The sequence below is a fragment of the Dysidea avara genome, chromosome 1 (assembly GCF_963678975.1).
Source record: "Dysidea avara chromosome 1, odDysAvar1.4, whole genome shotgun sequence".
NCBI classification, from domain to species: Eukaryota; Metazoa; Porifera; class Demospongiae; order Dictyoceratida; family Dysideidae; genus Dysidea; species Dysidea avara.
Window position 1 is genome coordinate 275,218 of NC_089272.1, and position 17,924 is coordinate 293,141.

General features: G+C 38.0%; 1 protein-coding gene across 1 annotated transcript in view; it reads left to right on the top strand.

Annotated features, from left to right (window-relative positions):
* Positions 1–15,608, top strand: part of LOC136251919 (nicastrin-like) — a 29,584-nt gene extending 13,976 nt beyond the window's left edge. The window contains exons 10-21 of the mRNA XM_066044313.1: positions 1,279–1,389; positions 1,438–1,488; positions 2,427–2,522; positions 4,605–4,718; positions 4,769–4,938; positions 5,622–5,712; positions 7,545–7,643; positions 9,356–9,443; positions 12,106–12,245; positions 12,422–12,606; positions 12,654–12,705; positions 15,402–15,608. Coding sequence (XP_065900385.1) covers positions 1,279–1,389; positions 1,438–1,488; positions 2,427–2,522; positions 4,605–4,718; positions 4,769–4,938; positions 5,622–5,712; positions 7,545–7,643; positions 9,356–9,443; positions 12,106–12,245; positions 12,422–12,606; positions 12,654–12,705; positions 15,402–15,518 — 1,314 coding nt within the window. The 3' untranslated portion in view covers positions 15,519–15,608. The remainder of the gene's footprint in view (positions 1–1,278; positions 1,390–1,437; positions 1,489–2,426; positions 2,523–4,604; positions 4,719–4,768; positions 4,939–5,621; positions 5,713–7,544; positions 7,644–9,355; positions 9,444–12,105; positions 12,246–12,421; positions 12,607–12,653; positions 12,706–15,401) is intronic.
* Positions 15,609–17,924: the final 2,316 nt, after the last annotated feature.

Below are 17,924 nucleotides of genomic sequence, written 5' to 3' on the forward strand. Positions count from 1 at the left end.
TTCCATTATGGTATCTTGAAGCACAGTAGGGATATAACACTTCTTATTGTTTTACTGTGATTTAATATCGTGCACTACTCCAGCTTGTTTCAGTACTTTTTATCAATGTGCTATGGTCCCTACTCTAGTTGAAAATTCCAAACATTTTGAAATACTTGTCAAACGGTACAGTCAAACCGTTTAAGTAGGGATCGTGGTGAATGTTTCACGCGCCGCCAAAAATTATGCCTTTAAAAATCATCCTACAAACATTGTCTGCGGCGAAAACCACCTTTACGGAATAGTACTTGGCCATATAATACATAAAACAGCATCAAATACAACAAAACACTTACAGGTGGCCGGATATAAAATTTCAAAAAATCGACAAAATCTCTAAATTTAGTACAACTGCCTCACTGCCTCACTCACTGACCACAGTCGCAAGCCTAGAGCCCAAACGAAGCAGCGCACGGTCACCATTTTACGCTACAACAACAAACTCACCTGTGGGATGTGCCTTTTGGGGTTCCGATGAGTGTACTCCCTGTGCACCTTGTCTTTTCTTTTATCTTCAATCAGGCTGCTTGTCTTCTTCATCCAACGAAACCATATCGAGGCGTTAATTTTCCATATCAACACTTTCTTTAAGCAGCATAATAGACGCCACAAAATTATTTAAGTTGCTTAGAGTATGCTACTGTAGCTACGGAGGTACCAGTACTCCGCGATAGGTCACAAGATCACGCCCATTTATTCTATGTATATCGATCTATCTATCGAGACCACGTCCCTTTTACGCTAGCTGTATTTGTGATCACACACCTTCAAGTTAGTAGGCTGATTCAAGATACTCTGCTCTAGTCTAATAGTCGATCGAAACCACAATGAACACACCCTTTTTGGGCAAGCACACATCTTTTGCAAGTCACCCTAATAGAACAGTCACATGTTTATAGCTAGCTGTATACTTTAACAAAAAACTAAACAAACTAGTATATTAAAAATTATGAATTTAAAAATGAAGTAGGAATCCAAGTGATAAAAAGTAGTGAAACAAGAGATGAACAATGGTAGTTATTACAGCATAGCTCAGTGGAAAATCCCTACTTTGGCATGGTCATTTTTAAATTCATAATTTTTAATATACTACTATATGTAGAGCCAGATCTGTTGTTTCTGAATTTGAAGAACATGTTGTTCACCTTACAGTGATAGTGAGACCTGTTGTGGTTATCTTCAGCTAATAATACACTAATCAATTACATCATATTACATCATATTACGTATATCCCATAGTTGGACTCCACATCATTCTTCAAGGATTTCTCATTTGGTGCTAATAACGACATTTCCGCGGTAACGGTGATGTTGGCTGTCATGAATACTATTGGTGGTCTCCTCAGACAGGTGAGTATGATGTGATTTGATTGGATAGTTTACACCACTCCTCTTCAGGGTCTTCTAAACAATACTGATCGCCATTTTATGTTTGTATTCTTCCAAGGGGTAAGAGTGGGTATGTCTGTGATGTCATAATATATTGTGTAATACACGGCAAGGAAGTTGGTAAATTGAACTGTGTCAGCACTAACAACAGGAAGTCAGGTTGAATGAAGAGGAAATTTATATAATCAGTTTACATGTCGTATTTTATGTGAGGTAGTTTTAAGTTTGGACAGACGAGAGATGTCTTAACACTAATTTAATGGAACACACTTCTTATCAAAACACTCTAATAGAACAGTCACTAATCACATTAGAATAACTTAGTGTTTGGTTAATTGACAAGTGGATAATTACTGTATAGCTGGAAATTTTCATGATATGTAGAAGACCTCTTCTCCTTGGAGAGAAATGGGAAGATGAGGTAAAATTGTTTCAACATGACAAAGGAACTGTAGTCAATACAGAAACTGTAATGGCTACAGCTAGTGGTGTAGTTGTTAGTAATGATGTTGCTGAAAATGATGGCCATACAGATATTTCTAAAAGATGGGCAACATGCTTTATGGTCAAGAGAAAGGTAACAACATCAGTGAAAATAATTTTGACAGATTCTGAGAAGCAGTTTCTATCTGGTATTAAACATCCAAACATCCTTGTAGATGTGATATCCATATATAGTGTTATCATTGGGGCTAAAAGTTGTGGGAATTTCTTCGTTGTGTTGACACTTGTCCTGGGTCTCTAATGCTCATGACAGACCGTAATGTTCATATGATAAAACTTCACAGTTTTAGTAACTGTGAAAACCGTGAAAATCACCCACTGCAAAAATTTCCAGGTATACTGGGCCAAGTATGTGCAGGGGAAATTCCCCAACACAGTGGGTACACTCCTTGGCGAGGATTTCCAGTCCACTCTCTCGGTTAAGGTGGAACGGTAATTCTCCAGTATACACATTGTATCATTATTTGATTATTGTACCCCACTAATCATCACAGGAGAGTTATGACTACATTGGATCATCAAGGATGGTTTATGACATCATTAATCAGGGGTACCTGTATAGCCCCCCTCCTGTGAATTTGAAGCGTCAGGTGTGTACGTCAGTGTGTATGTCCTGTATGTGTGTCAGTGTGTATGTCCTGTATGTGTGTCAGTGTGTATGTCCTGTATGTGTGTCAGTGTGTATGTTCTGTATGTGTGTCAATGTGTATGTCCCGAATGTGTGTCAGTGTGTTGTTCTGTATGTGTGTCAGTGTGTATGTTCTGTATGTGTGTCAGTGTGTATGTCCTGTATGTGTGTCAGTGTGTATGTCCTGTATGTGTGTCAGTGTGTATGTTCTGTATGTGTGTCAGTGTGTATGTCCTGTATGTGTGTCAGTGTGTATGTTCTGTATGTGTGTCAGTGTGTATGTCCTGTATGTGTGTCAGTGTGTATGTTCTGTATGTGTGTCAGTGTGTATGTTCTGTATGTGTGTCAGTGTGTATGTCCTGTATGTGTGTCAGTGGGTATGTTCTGTATGTGTGTCAGTGTGTATGTCCTGTATGTGTGTCAGTGTGTATGTTCTGTATGTGTGTCAATGTGTATGTCCCAAATGTGTGTCAGTGTGTATGTTCTGTATGTGTGTCAGTGTGTATGTCCCAAATGTGTGTCAGTGGGTATGTTCTGTATGTGTGTCAGTGTGTATGTCCTGTATGTGTGTCAGTGTGTATGTCCCAAATGTGTGTCAGTGTGTATGTCCTATATGCGTGTACTTGTACTCCTCATCCTCCTCATGGTGGACTTGGTAACACATCACGTGTTAGTGGTATATACCTCTCTCTGACTAAGTGATGGATTCCAGGCAGAGTGAGGGGTCCCTTACCAACAACAAGACATTACATCACTTAATATTCTCTCAAGCTTTAATTAGAGAAGATTTAGACGTGGTTGATGACCCGAGTCTTGTTGGAAATTTGTCCACCTGGGAGTTTGCTCACTTGGTCTATGCAGGCTTGTAAATGGATTGCTCAGTATCCATGGTTACTTGGTTAAATGGATTAGTTAATGGGTGATGCCAGCTACTGTACAGTGGTTTACATCTAAAATTAGTACAACTCCTCCTCTTAAGTAAGCAAAAAGGATTCCCCTTGAAGTCAGCTCTTTTAACATACTTTTCCTCACCACAACACTTGTATGACTTATAACTCAATACTTTATTACTTGTCTGAAACTAACTGTCTTAATGAAGGTTCAGTTAAGTGTGCAATGTGGCACCGCCACAACAAACTTTGGCTTAAATTTTGTTTTCTGACATAATTGTGGAAAAGGCTCATTGTAAATGCTTACAAGTGTAGTCCCGTTTCACTTTACCCAAAGATTTTTGCTTAGGCTCCTAGGTTAGTGGTAAAAACCTCGTACAAGCTCTGCCTTCTGTGTTCGCCCTCCAGTGTCTAACTGGTAAAGTTGATAATAAATAAATGAATACTTCATTATACAGTGAATGTACTTTACAATGCATACATGTAATCAGCTAGCTAGCTAACTTTTTATCATTTGGGGGAACAAGGGTTAAATCAGGAGTCTTCTTGGTATTCCCAATAAACTGCTATTGTGCATGTTCATAACTGACTTTACAGTACATTACATTGGTAAACTTTGTCTATGGTGAGGTGAATTATGCTAAAAGAGTTGACTTCAAGGGGAATCCTATTAATTGCTTACTTAAGGGGAGGAGTTGTAGTTAGTGGTGCTATAAAATGCAACAAATATTGAGCAAATCTTAAACTAATCTTCAGAAACACAGCAAATCTTGTGAGCTAATCAGAAAATACAATACCTAATTAACTGTACAATGGAACCTAAGACGGTCACCTTTGGGCCAAGATTTTTGGCCTTGATAGGCAGGTGATTGCTTTAACAGATGAATCAGTGTATAAATAGTTCACATGGGGAATTTACAAGTGGTCTTTTTAGAGAGGTGGCCTTCTAAACAGATGGCATTCCACTGAATTTAGAGATGACAATGTCTGTACTCTCAATAATCACAACCTATTATCATATCACAATGATGGATCTGTGTGATAAGATTATAAACACTATCAATATTATCGCACATCACTAGGGCTGTATGTATGTACGTGTGTATGTACGTGTGTATGTACGTGTGTATGTATGACATTACCCCACCCTACAGATCAGGTTGGATACAATTGATAGTATAGTGGAACTGAGTCATGTTGGTATACAAGAGAATCCTGACACACCCTCATTCTATGTACATGGTAACTATGGTGAATCAGGCAGTAAGGTGGGTGTGTCATTGTCACCTAGTGATAACCAATCGTATCACTCTAATAGGCGTCAGACATGTTGACCACAATGCAGATGTTTGCTACCAATAGCAACATCAATATTAGGAACAGTTCATCGTCAAGGATACCACCAGCGTCAGCTCAAAGTTTCTTAAGACAAAACTCATCAATTTCTACAATAATCATCTCCGACTATGACCAGCAATACAATAACCAGTAAGTGTGTTGTGTGTGAGAGCAACAACTAACATTACCAGCTATATTGATGGGTACTACCTGTAGTGAAGGATCAGTTGGCCGTTTGTGATATCAGAGACAATTTGTAACCACCTCAGGGAACAGTTCATACAATATTGTATTTGTCAATAGAACACAATGTGGTGTAGTGGAAGTGATGAGATGTATTAGTTACTTGTCCGTTTTAACAAGCTGTAGGACCAGGTGACCTTCAGCACTTGTGCTGTAAAGCCTTAATGAATAAATGAAATATAGCCAGCTATCAGCCTTCTGCAAGTCAATATTCATGTGTGTCCCAGCTCCATCCATCCTCTATATTGTACTGCAGTAATGGACCCAGTCCCCAAGTGACCATTAAAACAGATAACCAGTGTGTAGGGTACACTAAAACCTCTCTAATATGACACCTCTGTGATCCAGATTACCTTTATAATCTGACGTTGTTTTGTATACCAAAAATACTTTTTCTAATCTGACATCCTTGCTAATCCGACATAATTTTCTTATCCCAATGAGCGTTGGATTGTAGAGGTTTCACCGTATAATAACATTTCCTACTGTTCAAAGATTAATTTAAATGAAATATGGTCATCCATTTGCCAGCACGTATGTGATCATGTGAGCTAGGAGGTGTGGTCATGTGATTTCCTTCCACCCCGTAGTTACTATGGTAGCAGATTTGATGACATCAACAATTTGAACTTGTCTTTTGTGGAGAACAGTAGTCGTGTGTCTAATGATTCTGCTACAGTGGTTAGTATACTAGTAGTTTACTGATTTGTTTACTGGTTTGTTTACACTGTGCTATGTACACTGTGCTCCCTAGTTGTCGCATATGGGACCACCTCAGTGAAACCCGTCTAGTTCGCACAACTTCCGAATTTCTTTTTATTTTCTCAGCATTATCTGCATTGTCCAAGGAATGGGCCGGTTATGGTGAGTAGTTTTGGAATTACAGCGCTAGAAAGTAGGAAAAGCAAGGAAATTGATTTGTACAGTGACTATACTAAAAATATACTACAGACGCTTACATTAGCAGCCATAACTTCCTGAGTCTACAAAGTTGGGATTTGGCTTACAGTGTTCACCATGGATTGGTAGATCAACCAAGGTATAGTTTTAGCCTTGCAGTCACTTGCGTATAGGTGTATGAAGGCGGTTTTATTGAAGAAATGGCAACGATTTTGTTTACGTTTACTGCATCGTAAACAAATGCACGTGACGTGCACAACTTTGGAGCTACAGAAATGAAACAAAGATTTTCGAACTCCCCATGAGTAGGCGAATAAGATGGTATATAGATTTAATCGATTCAACACTTCCTTTCCTCAGTAATGGCTCAATTAAAACTTGCATAAATTTTTTTTGTAACATGTGTACTTCCACTAATTTTTTAAAATTTATTTTTTCTCAATATGCATGCTTGTGCGAACTAGACAGGTTTTCACCGAGATGGTCACATATAGTCCCTTACACTTTTGAACATGTGTCCTTTTAAAGGTTGTATCCAACCTGCAACATTTCTTACTATTACTATCAGATTTTGAAGGCATATATAAAAAACCTTGTTTATTATGTGAACTGTGGTTGAGCCATCACAAGAAACAGTTTCTGCTATTCCAACATAATACACAACAGTTGTTATATATCACCACAGGCTGAACATCAGCACACAGCAATTGTGTTCACTTTTTCGTCTAGTGTCACTTGTAATTAGGGCTGTGTGATAATAACGTTAACCGTGATAATAAAATTAATCGTGATGCTTATGTCATTATTGTGATAAAAATAATGAATATTCTGTTATCAGTATCTCAAGATAGTAGTAAATCTCTGTAGACTGTTGTATATTAAAATCAGCCAGATGGTACTCTTGTGAGTAAGGTCACAATCAGTTGTGGTAATGTTGGAAAAGGTGATTTTTCAAAAGATACTAGCCTTAAACAATACTTATTGTGCTTGTAAAAGTGCTCTATGACAATATTTCATTATCGAGATAATATCGTTTGTCATGATAAAATGCTACAGAGAATTGCGGAATCTTTGCAGTACAGGAAGTCACCAGAAACATGACCTATCAAACTTCTGGTGACATAATTTGGGCACATTTCAAAGTTAATGGATCGTGTTTTTCGGTTGGTGTTTTATGGTATTGTTGCTAACATTCTGCAAATCTCTGTATCAAAACATTGAAATATACTATAGGTTTTTTGATTATCACACAGTCCTATCTGTAGTGTATTGTAACTAGAAATGAATATGTAGTCTTCAGGATTGTAAGGTTTGCTATACACAAGATAATAAATGACTTGTAGTAAACAGTATACTGTCATTGTAGACTACACCACAGACACTGGCTTGTGGTTTAGGCTACAACGTAGGTGTTTGTGTTATATGAAAACCAACCAAAAAAACTCTATCAAACACATTACAGAAATTCAGTTACAAAACTGTATTCCATGCGTTATAACAACAAAACTGAAACAGTTATAATACAACATGTAACACAGTATCAGCTTACAGCTCATTTTAAATAGAATGTTGGTCCCATTATATGTTATCACATGACATTGTTGTTACTATAGTTACAGTTGACGGAGTTATCTGAGGTGATCACTAATACACTACTCAACTTGTCAGGTCATTCAGTCAATCCTGATGATGTTATCAGTGATGAGAATGTGGTATGTTACGTGTGTAGTGTGTGTGTAGTGTGTGTGTGTGTGTGTGTGTGTGTGTGTGTGTGTGTGTGTGTGTGTGTGTGTGTGTGTGTGTGTGTGTAGTGTGTGTGTGTGTTGCATGGAGTAGGGCGTGGCAGTGTAGCATCATGTGTAATAGTTATTGTGATATAAACTCAACCTCTTGCTGTTATAGTTAAAGCCTACACTCACGCTCACACCCCTATGCGGTAACTATACAATTTGATCATTATTGAAAATGTCAGTAGTATAGTGTATCTGTGTGGTACAAGTAGTACGAGTGTGGTAATAGTTAGGGTAGTGGAGAGAGTGTTATAATCAACTTACACTTCAAAACCTTACAACAATGAGGTGAGCAGTCTATACTATTGGATAACGTAATACATCCAGTGTATAGTTGACTTCATGTGTGTACTGAGCACAGTTTAAATATGGACAAGTATAAGGATAAGTTCGATTAGGGATCATAGAAATAATTTGATCACTGAAAAAGCCATGAAACAAGAATATAGGGATCGCTGGGGTGATGTTGTAAACCACAAATCCCTATTTTGACTCATTTCAAAATGACAGAGCATGTAACTAAAGTTTTATGACGGAGGGTCAAAATAGGGATTTGTGGTTTACATTGCCACCCCAGCGATACCTATTCTCCCTCTTAAAATTTTCAATTTTAAAATTCATCTAGTGAACATTTAATCCCTAATTCAGTCATGGGTATAGACTGGATTAGGGATTAAATGTTCGCTAGTATATCTGCAGGTGTAGGTGACCCCCCTTGTTTCCCTACTTCTGTGATCCTGAATTGAACTTAAAATTCTGTACTTTTCCTTAAACTTGTTTGTTTACTTATTTTGTAACATTATTATGACTGGTAAACCCATGCTTACCTCATTAGAACAGAAAGAGTGCTTACTGTATTGTTTTTGCTTAAACGCACGTCCCAATATCAATTACTGAAATAGCAAAGTGGCCATTATGCTTCATTTTCAGCCTGTTACATAGTGTTGCACAGTGTTACAAACAAAGTAACACTAGGAGAAGGACCACTGCAGTCAATCCAGTCCTAACGGAATACTTGGATGATTCCCATCAAACGTAGGGAAGCCATCATGTGATGCTACCACAAATTGATGCCTTGTGCTGTCAGCAAAGATAAAGGAGGACACATGAAGCATGCATTGTATGTACTGCAGTATGCCAAAAGACACCAGTAGAGTTGAAGTGATGTCAATACATGAAGAAATCAAACCTGTAGCCTTAGCTGTTATCAAGTTACTCTTGGCTGAAGGCATCAGTCAGTCAGTCAGTCAGTCAGTCAGTCAGTCAGTCAGTCAGTCAGTCAGTCAGTCAGTCAGTCAGTCAGTCAGTCAGTCAGTCAGTCAGTCAGTAGAAAATTCCACTAAATAAAAAACTTCAAAATTTTGTAGCAACTTTTTGGAAGCATTTCAGATCGTACTGAATTGAGGCACTTTTGGGCTTGGTAATGCCTAACCAATACTGCCAAGGCACCATGAAGGTGTTGTGAGGTTAGTTTCGGGGTGATAATTTTGGCCAGAAAAGTCCAAATCTTCATAGTCCCTAATATACAGTACCACCGTACTGTATGATAAATACTATACTCATGTCTTGTGATGGGAGTGTAGTATGAGATATCCAGTTATCACACTTCATGTCACTTGTTATTATCCTTACAGGTAGCTGAACTGCTCTACTGTTTCCTGGTGCATAGCAACTGTGACCTGTTTAAGAGTGTACTGTCTCCTGGCAATGCTGCTAATCTACGTAAGTTGCTTGACTTTAAAGCACTGCCATGTGTGTGTCAGTGTGTGTGTGTGTGTGTGTGTGTGTGTGTGTGTGTGTGTGTGTGTGTGTGTGTGTGTGTGTGTGTGTGTGTGTGTGTGTGTGTGTGTGTGTGTGTGTGTGTGTGTGTGTGTGTGTGTGTGTGTGTGTGTGTGTGTGTGTGTGTGTGTGTGTGTGTGTGTGTGTGTGTGTGTGTGTGTGTGTGTGTGTGTGTGTGTGTGTGTGTGTGTGTGTGTGTGTGTGTGTGTGTGTGTGTGTGTGTGTGTGTGTGTGTGTGTGTGTGTGTGTGTGTGTGTGTGTGTGTGTGTGTGTGTGTGTGTGTGTGTGTGTGTGTGTGTGTGTGTGTGTGTGTGTGTGTGTGTGTGTGTGTGTGTGTGTGTGTGTGTGTGTGTGTGTGTGTGTGTGTGTGTGTGTGTGTGTGTGTGTGTGTGTGTGTGTGTGTGTGTGTGTGTGTGTGTGTGTGTGTGTGTGTGTGTGTGTGTGTGTGTGTGTGTGTGTGTGTGTGTGTGTGTGTGTGTGTGTGTGTGTGTGTGTGTGTGTGTGTGTGTGTGTGTGTGTGTGTGTGTGTGTGTGTGTGTGTGTGTGTGTGTGTGTGTGTGTGTGTGTGTGTGTGTGTGTGTGTGTGTGTGTGTGTGTGTGTGTGTGTGTGTGTGTGTGTGTGTGTGTGTGTGTGTGTGTGTGTGTGTGTGTGTGTGTGTGTGTGTGTGTGTGTGTGTGTGTGTGTGTGTGTGTGTGTGTGTGTGTGTGTGTGTGTGTGTGTGTGTGTGTGTGTGTGTGTGTGTGTGTGTGTGTGTGTGTGTGTGTGTGTGTGTGTGTGTGTGTGTGTGTGTGTGTGTGTGTGTGTGTGTGTGTGTGTGTGTGTGTGTGTGTGTGTGTGTGTGTGTGTGTGTGTGTGTGTGTGTGTGTGTGTGTGTGTGTGTGTGTGTGTGTGTGTGTGTGTGTGTGTGTGTGTGTGTGTGTGTGTGTGTGTGTGTGTGTGTGTGTGTGTGTGTGTGTGTGTGTGTGTGTGTGTGTGTGTGTGTGTGTGTGTGTGTGTGTGTGTGTGGAAAACACAGCACGAAGGAGTATGTTGAGAGGCTAATACAGTACATCCATCCCCTGAGTACTGTATTTTTCATACACACAAGCATCTTTAACCGTATAGGCCGATATATCAGCTGCTACACATGGTTATAAACAAGCCACTGTACGTTTTGAAGTGTTTATCCAATGTCAGCTTACTAATGATGTAATAAGGGTTAGAGTGATACCTAGGGATTTACCCTACAATAAAAGTTCAAGGATCAAAATACACCATGGAAATAAATTTCAGTTTATAAGCATGTTGAAAATGATCTATTGTTGATCCCATTTACTCCAAATAAACTGGCCAATTTGCATTAAATGGTGAGTAAGGCTGTATACACTTCACAGGATTAAAACCTCAACGATGAAGATGACAATTTATAGTTGTAACATGGGCACGAGTGATTTGCCTGATATGTTGTATGACCAAAGCCCGAGGGCTGAGGGCATACATATAGGCAAACCACGAGTGCCCATGTTACAGCTAATATGTAACACTTCCGTTTCAGGCTGATAGCCTGATGCCAGTACAAGTGTAACAACTGGATTCATTATATATGCGTGCCTGAAAGATTTGATTACAGTTAGGCAGTAAGTAACGTTGTGATTGTTATAATAAATGGATGAGTCCTAAGGATATCACAGAAAAGTCGAGTAGGACAAATTTCAGGGAATTTACAAGTGTTTTAATGCTTTCGTGTTGTTTAAAGACTAATCACAATGTATACTAAAGACCTAAAGGGGTAAGCTTCGTTATAGAGTGGTTAACTCGTGTTGTCCGTAATGTGGGCATGTCTGCATTCAAAAACGTGCCATAACACTTGTGAATGCACTGTAAGACTAGTTCTCATCTTTAAGTAACATTTCCCAACTTATAGAATGACAAAGATGCTGAAACACCTTCATTTGAGTGCTTCTTGTCACAACACTTCAATTTGAGGTAATCATCACATGAGCAGTGATTTATTCCCACAATCGATTTTGGTCTGAGCTTGTATAAAACAAACAGAGGGTGGTACCACTACCTCATCCACATCAAGGCCATGTTTGCTTTGATGAAAGTGGCTTGCTCTTTTAGAAGTGCAACCACTTTCCCGGGATACATTTCAGTGTACACCGGTGTACATTTAGATGTCTCCCTGTAAAGAAGTATACATGGCAAATGTATCCTCTGGAATTCCTTTGGTTTGAGGTGTGAAAGTGTTACATACAAGCATGGAATGTAGTGTTGTGATAAAACCAGGCACTGTTCTTTGTTGGTTTATAACAAGTATTGTTACAATGTAGCCCAATAAATAAGCTTTCTTTTGTGTTAATAGAGCCAAGTTACATGTCCATATAAGGCTATCCCATTTTGTGTAAACACACATGCCTGAAAAAATTTATTTTAATTTGTGAAGGTCACACTATTACAATGTAACTGTGTTCTTCAACCTTGTTAGTGTAATGGAATAAAATAAATTCTAGAAATTTATCAGCAGCACATTGAAGTTCTTTGTACATAAATGTACTGTGTCATGATATGATATAGTGAATAAAAGTATTTCACATGTTGTAATGTTATATTCTATTTCATTAGGAGCTCAGCCATACAATCGTTATGTGACGGTGTCCAGTAGAATTAATGGTGTAACCATACAAGTGTACTACCTCATGACGTACATGTTGGCACGGCAACACACCACACTCAACCAGTCTGCCTGTAATGCTCTCAAAAAGGTGACCACTTGTTGCCATAGTAGCTATGTATTACATGTATCCCATTGTATTGGGGCACATGTGATGTAGTACAGAAGTTGTGGGATTATGACTCATGTTCAGCTGTTACTGTGTGTAATTGTTGTGTGTTGAGTGATGACTTAATGGACTTATATGGCTCACTTCTTCCCCTTTAGTATAATAATGAGATGTGGGTGACCAGTTGGGTGAGGGGTACAGCGTACAATGACAGTTGCCATGGTCACTCTTGCCTGGGGACATGTCTGAACAGCAGTAGAGTACAGTTCCACTTTGCAGAGTCCCCAGCCTTTGATCTTGAGGACTATCAGTCAACAACATACTCCACCTGGGCTGAGAGCACGTAAGTGAGATCATGTATGTGTACACTCTAATTATTGCTCACCATAGGTGGAATGCTGTACAACTGAGGATGTACTTAATGACCAGTATTGAACATCAGGTAACCATAGTAACTGTTGTAATAGTGTGTGTACACTATAGCGTAAAAATTTAGACAAACTTAATAAGCTTTATCAAAAAGAACTTAAAATACTAGTATTTTAAAAATTGTTAATTAAAAAATGAAGTGGGGATCTATATAATGAAAAATAGTGAAACAAGAGATGCAGTGGCGGATCTAGATGGGTTTCTGGGGTTTTGACAGAAACCCCCTTTTAAATTTAGCTCAGTTGCAGTCTAAATACATAAACATTGTTGTACTGACAATTTGTCATATCAAACAACTATATACCACTGTATTTCAGTAGCATGCTTGCAGCTGCACTTAACTGACACCATTTATAACTATTAAACCCTCAGCAACACTTCACTTTTCATCTCCCACTGCATTAAAAGCGATCGAGATACTCTAATATAGCAGTCAAGTAACTACTCTAATAGAGCAATCAAAGCTATAGCTGTAGTCACAACTCTTGCCCTACAGTTAGCTATACAGTTTAAAACATTGGATTTATTGTGATTGCTAACTAAAAGTATCCTAAAATCCGATCTCAGAGCTTCTAAAATTTCTGGAGAAATATCATCAGATGCCTTATTCAGTTACACCAACTTTCAGAAACCCCCTTTTAAAAATCCTAGATCCGCCACTGAGATGAATGATGGTATTACAGCATAGCTCAGTGGGAAAGTCCCTGAGCAAAATAATTGCTAAGCTAATGTGCCATAGTAGGGACTTTCCCACTGAGCTATGCTGTAATACCATCATTCATCTCTTGTTCCACTACTTTTTGTTGCACAGATATAATTCATTTTTAAATTTACAATTTTTGAAATACTAGTTTGTTTAGTTTTTGTTGTAGCATACCTAGCTACAGTGTAACTTGTGACTCTTCTATTAGAATATCATACATGACTGTTGTATTAGAGTATATCTCGAGTCATCCAAGGGGTGTGCAGCTAGCTAAACCAATAAGGAGTGAGATCATCTTGTTTACTGTTATGTAAACAGCTAATTTTTATGAGGTGTAGTCTCTGTACTCTATCGCTATTAGTCCACTTAGATCTTTAATTGATGGGCGTAGTCGTGAACCTATCATTAACGAGATCTCAATCACGAACTTGCACATATCTAGTCTTATAATAGCGCCAGGACTGAAGCGCTTCTGAAATCCAGCTCTGAAATAATTCTGTAGTGTCTATATGTGTTGCTGAAAGAAAGTGTTGATACGGAAAATTAATGCCTCGATATGGTTTTGTTGGATGATGAAGAAGACAAGCAGCCTGATTGAAGATAAAAGAAAAGACAAGGCACAGAGGGCACACACTTGTTGGAACCCCAAAAGGCACATCCCACTGGTGAGTTTGTTATTGTGGCGTAAAGTTGTGGCCATGCGCTGCTTCGTTTGGCCTTAGCCTTGCGACTGTGGTCAGTGAGTGAGGCAGTGAAAATAAAATTCGAGTTTGGTGATTTAAAAAAAATTCTATATCCGGCCACTTTGTTATATTTAATGCTGTTATATGGACTAGTACTATTCCGTAAAGGTGATTTTCATAGCGTAAAATGTCTCTAGGATGATTTTTAAAGGCAAAATTTTGGGTGGCGGCGACATTTTCAAGGCAATCTCTACTTAAACAGTACTACCGTACCGTTTGACACCTGAGTATATAGTCCACTTTAAGTAGTGGTGTAATGCCGAACACTAATAACACTTCTCAGTCACCACCTTAATATCACGTACTTAACTAGTCGATATTTCATGAGTCATAATATTATTGTTTGATCTGTTATGTGACATCATCATTTGCTAGTGCTCTATTATAAATATGACTGCTCTATTAGAGTGTTTCTATTATCCACTTGTGACACACCTTTGTGTTGCTGACAACAAAATAATAGTTGTAATATCTTTTAAAAATTAGCTTGTATCGTATAATTATAGGGAAGAAGTGTTGATGGGTGAACTTTCACAGTTAAAAACCACAAAAGGTTCTTCCTGCTAGCTAACTGTGATAACTATCAATCCAGAATGGTTGATGTGTTGATTTGCTTGACAATGTAGAAAACCCTGCAGCAGCCCAGCTTCTTTAGTGAGCCACGCCCCTTTATTAGGATTCTGTAGTCATACATGGAACCACACCCATTTATCAGTAAGATGTGTTGCAGCATGCATGAAGCCATGTCCATTGCCGTGTGATTATGTGGAGCCACACCCACTGTAATTATCATCAGATGTATGTATCTTGTATATAATCCTCCAAATTTGAAGTAAATTGTGTGGATAAAGCAAGTTATTTATGTATTGTGAAGAGAGAGGAAGGAAGAAGAAAGTTAAAAAATACGAGCAAACCACAGGCATAGAGATTAACTTTAAAGATGTGTTTGGCTGGATCATTAACTCAAATAGGTGACCCAATGCAATAATGATCCATTTACTTGTGCTCATTACTGAGTTACAAACTTGTGTAAACAATACTTTCTTAATGATACACAGTACACTGCTGTGTGCTAACACTAACCACCGTTGACACATACATGTGACTTTGTCCATTATATGTGACACCACCGTACCATTGTAGGTGTTGATCTTGATAATAGTAATGATATTACTTGTTGTAGGTGTTGATTTTGATAATAGTAATGATATTACTTGTTACAGGTGTTGATCTTGATAATAGTAATGATATTACTTGTTGTAGGTGTTGATCTTGATAATAGGGATGGTAGTTCAGATAATATCACTATACTTTTCCATCATGTGTTGGAGGAGAGGAAGAACATTATTCACTGTTACTGCTGAATCACATCATCTTTGATTACTTGTAGTAGACTAAATGTATACTATAATAATATTATGATGATATGTTGTATTTGTATGTGAACTGTTAATACTGGGATTAATGTCATCAGTGTAATAGGATAATAAATATATCAAGCGTTAGGGTTGTGACATACAATTATTGCAATGAGCTATGTATTGCAGTTTTGTGTTTCCACTCAGAATTAGTTTACATTGCTATATTGTATTACAGTTACTTGATTAGATAATTTATTGACCTGTAACTGTTTTCAAGCTCAATCGAAGTTAACTGATATATACTCTAATAAAACAGTCAGCTTTTAAATAAAATCTTGTTGAAATAGCATTATAATAGATTGTTTTCAAACACATTATTGGCTCTAGCCTCTGTATGTAAGTCATTGCTGTATGTGTACACAAGTATAGTAGTTGATATTGTGACATCATTTGGCACATGTATAGTAATTATTGTGCTTAGGTTAGTGGTTGATGCAGGAATTATGCTTGAGTAAATTGTTGTAGATAAAATTCAGACAATTTTTACATACAATGGTACACTGCTCTGATATAGCTATGATAATACAGTGTGGTAGTTCTATGATAATACAGTAGGGTAGTTGTAAATATAATAACCTGCTCTATAACTTTCCGTATCATCATAATCTGTAATTGTAATATGTTGCATAATCTGCTCTGTATGTATATAGCCAACATGTCAGAAGGTGGGTTAGTTGAGGTACGTTTATGGTAAAATTATAGGCTTTAATTATTGGTTATATTTTTATAACAAAAATTAATGTAAAAGGAGACATTTTATCAAGTACACTGTACAAGCTTTAAGGTCAAACAGGAAGTAACTTATGCTATAATAGCCAAGTCCAGTGCCAAGCTACTATAAAGAAATTAACCTCACTGTATTAGTCAATTATCCTATCCCAGAATCCCGGATCTGCAAAGAGGCTACAGCAAGCCTATAAAACAGACGATAATAATTACCAAATATTTAATTGACTATACTAAAAGTTACAGAATACAAATATTCTATTCCAGCACTGAGAAATGATCTGCTATGAGACAGGGTGTGGTTTGTGCCTACATGCCCTGTTTTGAAGCTATGCTGTACATAGGAAGGGTGAACTTTTTGGATTTCACAGTTTTTGTTCATAATAAACCACGAAAGTTTTCCTACAAAGTGTGTGGCTAACTGGGATGAGTATCTATCTGGATTATGAAATTATTTGCTTGACAATGCCTTGTAGCAGCCCAGCTTCTTTTGTGAGCCATGCCCACTTATTGGGATTGTGAATTACTGTGTAGTCATCACATGGAGCTTTACTCATTTTAAGATGTGTTGCAGCATGTATGAAGCCATGTCCATATGCATATTGCTGTACATGTGTGTACACTTAAGTATTACTCATATCCCTGATATCTTATTAAAAAAAACTCATCAGAGCAAATTGTGTTTGGTTGTTTGGATTTTATAGTAGAAAATTCCCATTTTAGGCATAAACTCGATTCCTCACACAGATTATTTTTCTACCAAAATATCACTGACATCAATGTGTACAAATTATAACTTGAACATTCTAAAAGGCTTGTGTAGTGTAGAGCTGTATTTCTCATCCGCCATTATTCAAAAATAACAAAATTTGTTAAAGTAGGTAGCTGTGTGCACAGATTAAAAGTATATATGGTAGCTCACATGGCTCAGAATGCTGTACGTAGCTAGTTACCAACTTTTAATAGCTCCATTCAGGAACCAGCTGTATAACAGGCAGAGGAAGCATCTACAAGTTGGGTAGGCAACTGTAAGATTGTACTTCTATGACTGCCACCATCATCATAGTTGTGCAAGAACAACCAGCATTTGCAGCATGCTTAGGCTAGCTCCAGAATTTTTTAAGAAAAATTGCTTCCTGAGATTGAATTAATCTGGACTATTCTGGAGACAATTTTACATCAATAAAATAGATTAGAATAAATAGTCACTGACTGCTCTATTAGGGTATCATTGACTGTTCTATTAGAGTAACTCGAGTGACAATGTCTTTCCATGGACTTGGAACATGGCTCAATGGCTACCATTAAAAGTTGCCTATATACCAAGTTCTGCTGCCACCTTAAAATCATTGATGTAACAAGGAAAATACTGACATGAGCAAGGATGAGAAACATGAAGTTCATGTGGCCTAAGTATGGGTTTCCTGATTTATATAGGGAGTCACAAATGTGCGGGAACTGCTGACAGATTGATTTAGCTCACGTATGACTGAAACTGAGAAATTCAAGTTCAATAATGTCATGTTATATCTCATCCCTGTTATCCTGTGTAGATAGCTACCTATGACTGTTTCAAAAACCTTTGGCCTTGCATTAATCTGTCTCTTCTGATTTTCTTCTTGTGGACAGGCACAAGTAT